Source organism: Glandiceps talaboti, chromosome 16 (assembly GCF_964340395.1).
Source record: "Glandiceps talaboti chromosome 16, keGlaTala1.1, whole genome shotgun sequence".
NCBI lineage: Eukaryota > Metazoa > Hemichordata > Enteropneusta > Spengelidae > Glandiceps > Glandiceps talaboti.
The window spans coordinates 22,334,200-22,340,786 of NC_135564.1; the positions used below are offsets into that span (position 1 = coordinate 22,334,200).

The window sequence follows — 6,587 nt, forward strand, 5'->3', positions numbered from 1 at the left end:
TGTTTATTAATAAGCCTGCAAATACTGTTTCTTATTTCAAGATGTTCTCTAAAACTGAGTTCACTTTAATAGTATAGTAATAGTACAGTATTATAACTTATCTCAAATAGTATTTTGAGGGCTGGAAAGGATGTTCAGTGTAACAAGAATTCATTGGATTACAACTCAGTTATCATATGACTCTCCCTGATGGATAAAATCTATACCTATTAGCTGTACAGACCTCTAACAAGGTAATGAAATCTTGGGTTTATACACAAAAGACTAGGGCATACAACATTAGGATCAAAATGTTATGTGTTAATGCTGAACAGTTCAATTTTGTCTCCATTCCAATACAGATTTGAGGAGTGATAAACTAATGACCATACGTAGGGGATGAAGAACTCTTCAGGCTGGTCTTCTTCTACATATTTGAATTTCAACTCTGGAAACTTCTGTGGAAGGAAAAACATTTTACAGTATATACTGGTACTTGTTTACCAGTGTTTTTATTAAGGGTTGTCAGAAGGTAAATTTTACCTGAGTTCCCCAGTCATTTTACAAGGGTTCCCAACCAATGGCACTGTAGCATAACTGTAGTTGGCTGTTGGTATGGGTGTGGTCTTGTTGGTAGGCATATTTGCATACATTTTTGGAATCTCTATTAATTTGCCTACCCTTCCCACTTTTCATCTTTGCAATAGAAACCATAATTTAGCCATTGCCATGGGCGTGGTCCTGTTACTAGGCATATTTGCATACATTTTATAAATATTCATTCACTTACACACCCATTCCTGTTGTTATCTTTGTAATATACATCATCATTTCACTGTTGCAAAGGGCATAGTCATGGTTGCTAGGACCACTTGTGTCACAATGTATTCAACAATAATGGCAGAATCACCAGAAACATCCCCACCAAGTTGCAACCCCATTCACCATGCAGTTTCAAGATATAAGTTTTTTTTACCAAAATTGAGATTTTTAGACCTAATTTGCATATTACTGATGGGATCATCACATTGTGAATACAGCTTCATCTGCATATCCCCAGATGCATCCCCATTGAATTCCTGTCCAATCTGCTTGGTAGTTTTTCAATTATAGACTTTTGACAAAATAAGACCCATTTTAGCCCTAATTTGCATATCACTGATGCATCATGTTATAAACAATTCTTAATCTAAACACCACTACGAATGTTTCCGTCAAATTTCAACCCAATCTGCTCGACAACAATTTTGGAATCATAGATTTCTGACCAAAAGGACACCTAATTTCCATATTACTGATGGATCACATCATGATCTCATTGTGTCTAAATATCTGGGAGGGAATGTTTCTGGAGGTGTTATTCTGCAGTTATTGTTCAAAACATTTTTATTCAACTAGCCCTAGCAACCATGAACATGCCCCTAGCAACAATGAAATGATCATGCATATTACGAATATAAACACAGGGATGGGTAAGTAAGTAAATAAAGATTCAAAATGTAAGACAATATGCCTAGCAACAAGATGATGCCCATAGCAACAGCCAAATACAGTTGTGCTATAATGCCATTGGTGCTATTTTAAGCACAACTGAACAGATAAGGTTCAGTAGTGTTATAGGCATGGTGTGTGTGTGTGTGTGTGTGTGTGTGTGTGTGTGCGTGTGCGTGTGTGTGTGTGTGTGTGTGTGCAAACACTGCAAAAATTCACCATCTTAGAACAATCTAAGTTTGCAAAAATTCACCATCTTAGACCAGTCTCAGTTTGCCAATCTCAGATGGTGAAAAAAGGTTACAATCTAAACATTCACATTGGATGGACACAAATACATCCAACCATACACAAAGACATGCCCCCTCCTCCCACACAACCAATAACCTACTAACACATAACCCCATACACACAGGCATGTCCTCAGACACATGGCACCAACTCAACCACCATTCAACATCTACCCCTAACACACATCATCAGGCACAGTCTTACCTTGAGTCTATCTCTTGGCCATTGAAGTATTGCTTGTTTGATGATATCCAGTACTTCATGTACAGATAAACTACTACTATGTTGCTGTTCCAATTTAGCAGTGAAATAATTCAAGACCTGTGGCACAAAAAACACAAACTAATAAATGAGTATGTGACAATACATACCATTTTAAAACTGTAATCATATGCAAGTATTATCTAATACCGAATTTTTCTGAAAGTTGTCCCCAGATGATTATTTGGAAAATAGGGAAATTCAGGGCCTGAAAGAGGTAGCTAAATAGATGCCTAGGACAGAATACATAATGCTCATATACCATACAATTACATTATTACCATATGTACCACTGTGTACGTTGATGTAGTCAGAAATAAAACCACTATTTTTTTCTGTTAACTATGCAAAAGAGATACCAGATTTAAACTGAATTCCCCCCATAAGGGAATCACTTATTATGCAAATTACCCATTAAAACTAAACTACACTGTGGTAACAGGCCTTTTTTGGACAAGCGTGCTTTCTTAGGTTATTATATGTGCCAAATTATACGGACCTTGAAGAGTGCATGATACTGCTTAATTACTGAATATCATTCATTATTCAAAATACTCATTAAAGGTAAAAGTTGTAGCAACAAACTTCATAGGACAGGTGCGTATTATTGTGATTGATATATGTACCATATTATACAAAATTTGAAGCTTGCACTTTAAGATACAGCCTAGTTAACTAAAATCATTAATTATGCAAATTTTTCATTAAAACTGTAAGCTATATCAACAAATTTTATAGGACATATCCGCTTTGTTATGGTTAATGTATGTACTAAATGATATTGAAATTCAAGTATGCATTCTTATATATCCTAATTACCAAAAATCATTAATCATGCAAATTAGTTATTAACACTGTAAGGTACATCAACAAACTTTATAGGGCATATAAACTTTGTTATGTTTAATGTATGAAGTAAATTATATTGAAATTGAAGTATGCATGCAGTCTTGAGATAGAGCCTAATTACCGAAAAAAAATTAATTATGCAAATTATTCACTAAATCTTTAAGCAAAATCAACAACTTTTATAGTAGATATGCACTCTGTTAGGTTTAACGTATGCACGATATTGTATTGAAATTGAAGTATTAAATAATTATGCAAATTAGTCACTTTCCCATCACATAACTATGCAAATTAGTCACTTTCCTATCACATAACTATGCAAATTAGTCACTTTCCTATCACATAACTATGCAAATTAGTCACTTTCCTATCACATAACTATGCAAATCAGTCACTTTCCTATCACATAACTATGCAAATTAGTCACTTTCCTATCACATAACTATGCAAATTAGTCACTTTCCTATCACATAACTATGCAAATTAGTCACTTTCCTATCACATAACTATGCAAATTAGTCACTTTCCTATCACATAACTATGCAAATTAGTTAGGTATTTTCACTGCAAACAAGGAAACAACAATGCCAACTACTTTCCATATGTAAATAATGTAATCAATCTTGATGTTTACTGATGTATCGAAGGTATCTAGTATTTTAAATGTTTCCACTACATGTAGATAATTATACACTTCTATGAAACATTGTTTGAGCAAATTCATTACTGTAGGTCATTTTAAACTGATATCCGACCAGGAAAGCTAGATTTGCCAACTGTTGTCTCCAACTTACACAGTTACACAGATTTGTTTCTGCCTCCGAACCGGACACGAATGCCACTGCTATTGATATTGATCAGAAAATAAAGGATATTAAAACTATTCGTTCTAGACAACTATTAGAGACGTGTACCTTTCAGTTGGTTTTCAAAGGATTTGAAGATTTAATTCAGAAATATGGCTGTTATTCTCGTGCAAACATCAACGAACTTACTTTAACGGTGTAAACTGTAAATTTGCATAACAATTGGCCACAGTTTTGAAGGGTTACCAGCTGATGTTGGGTGACCTAAATCATTACGCAATTACATTCGTCCTTTTCTGAATTATTACTTTTGGTGTACATATGTACATGGGGTTCTGTTATATTATTGCAGAAATGAACGATGTTGACATCACTTATTTTAGGAAGAATGGTTGAAGAAATAAAAAGTAATAACTGACACTGTGACATTGATTTGTAATGTTTACTACATTTTTGACACAATAATTTTCTCATGCAAACATTTATCAAAGTATGTACACAAGTTGTAGAGTCATGTACCTGGATACATACAATGTACAATATGTACCATTATTTTGACATATGTATTATTACGTTTCATTTGAAACTGAAATGGTATCTGATCAAAAATACAAAGACGGACAGAAGCAACCCATTGTAATACTCGCTTTTTTTAGGAGGACTAAAATGTTGAGGAAACCCCTGTTATAGCATCACCAGGATAACAACAACACTTACTAGAAAAATGGTATCAAAGGCATGCATACCATAATATTACCAAGGATTTATATAAGATATCATTGCATCTTTTATTTCAGGTTTGAATGACCTTGTACATGTATTGCTGAGAAACTGTTGTGGATGAAAACACACACACACACACACACACACACACACACACACACACACACCAGACATGTATACACAGACAGACAGACAGACAGACAGACACACAGACACACACACAGACAGACAGACAGACAGACAGACAGATCGACTGGCAGACTTACATACATACACACTTGTATTGTGGCTTTATACTTTAACTGAGTCTCTATGTACCAATTATTTACAAATCCAATGGTAATTGCATGTACAATGTATGCTATAATGTTTACTGTTCCACTCGTTGAAAAACATACAATCTAAATGTACCAAATTGGAAAGCTATCTAGCTGTCTTTGCCTACCATGTTGGTAAACCTAGTCAGATTTGGTCAATTCTATTTTTCATTACATTACAGAATAATGCTGACATAATCTGATATAATCCAGTGTTATGGGAATACTCTGTATTGTCAATTTCTCCTAGATTTATCTTTCAGTCGTTATAAAAATGAGTTATACCTAATCAGATTATATACACTTTATGAAAAATACTTTACACATACATGACTGAAGATGACATTTTAGTGTATTTTGGACTTGTAACAATGGCTGGCATGTTAACCTTGTAACATTAATATTAAAGTCTGAAATGTTCAATTTTCTACAAGAGAAAGATTATGATTTTGAATGGGTACTTAAATATTGAGTAGTATACTTTTAGTTCTATAGGGAATTCACATTTGTCTTTTCAGCTACTGTGTCATGTATTCACAAAACCTTTTCCTATCATGTGAGTATTCCATATTATTGGACATATCTACATTTATACCTGAAACTAACCATAAAGACATTAAACTAAAATTTAACTAAGGAAAAGATCAATAAATAAACTTACTACATGTAAACCAAATTTGATACTGTTATCTGATACTCTATTCTGGTACCCATATGGATAAGAAATGTATAAATTTCAAAGAAACTGTTGATTGGATATTGAAGAAAGCACAGCTACAACACTTATTGATTCTTTGCAAACCTACAAGCTTCAATGTAAATGTTGACATTCTAGTTTCAGTCTACTATAGTTGTATTGAAAGTATTATCATATTTATGATTGTATCATGGTTCAGACACCTGTCAATCAAACATCTAAACCAAGACTTGTAAGAATAGTCAATACCTTGAGTAGGATCCTAGGTGTTTAAGAGAAAGACTTTGGTGATCTGTACATTAATTGAGCACTCTGTAGGAAAGACTCATTTGTTTTAAGAGAGACTTCCCACTTATTACACGATTCCACTACTACAATTTGGTCACCATTTGCCCAAGGCTAAGAAGATATTGTTTTTAAAGAAATCTAACATCTCATCCACTATAAAACTTGTCAATAATTTGTAATGTTTACTTCATTCAAATCGTTTATTTTTATTGATCAATCATGCATTTCAATCATTGTACAATTTATGTCATGTAATATTGTGTCAGTGACTGTACTCTGTGTTTATTGATCAGTCATGCATTTCAATCATTGTACAATTTATGTCATGTAATATTGTGTCAGTGACTGTACTCTGTGTTTATTGATCAGTCATACATTTCAATCATTGTACAATTTATGTCATGTAATATTGTGTCAGTGACTGTACTCTGTGTTTATTGATCAGTCATACATTTCAATCATTGTACAATTGCACAATGAGGTGCCCAAAGTTACCTACGACTTATCATGTAGACCGGAAGTAAAGGGCTAGTGGGCTTATTTCCAATATGGTGTTGGTTATAATGCTCATTTTTCTTTAAAAATATTTCAAAAAATACCAAAAAATCTCAAAAATAATAGAAAAGAACATGTGCTGACTTGAAATTAACAAAGCTGAGTAAGTTACCCTCTGTACATCTACATGCCAGATATCAAAGCAATCTGACAAGTAGTATTTGAGAAGCAGTTGAAAATATAATTTTTGACAAAAAATTAATAACAAGCGACCTATCGGTCAGAATAGCTCCGCTGTTTTTTTTTTAATTTTATTTTTTATTTTGGTGACATGTAGAAGTGGTTCAGTTCTTCAGCTCTTTACTATGCAGTTTTGTTTTAGCGATGCAA

The 6,587-nt window shown here is 33.4% G+C and overlaps 1 protein-coding gene across 1 annotated transcript in view; it reads right to left on the bottom strand.

The window, feature by feature from the left end:
* Window positions 1-6,587, bottom strand: part of LOC144447034 (dymeclin-like) — an 83,453-nt gene continuing 76,866 nt past the window's right edge. Inside the window, exons 14-15 of the mRNA XM_078136903.1 lie at window positions 1,966-2,082; window positions 1-437 (exon numbers count right to left, since the gene is read on the bottom strand). Coding sequence (XP_077993029.1) covers window positions 294-437; window positions 1,966-2,082 — 261 coding nt within the window. The 3' untranslated portion in view covers window positions 1-293. The remainder of the gene's footprint in view (window positions 438-1,965; window positions 2,083-6,587) is intronic.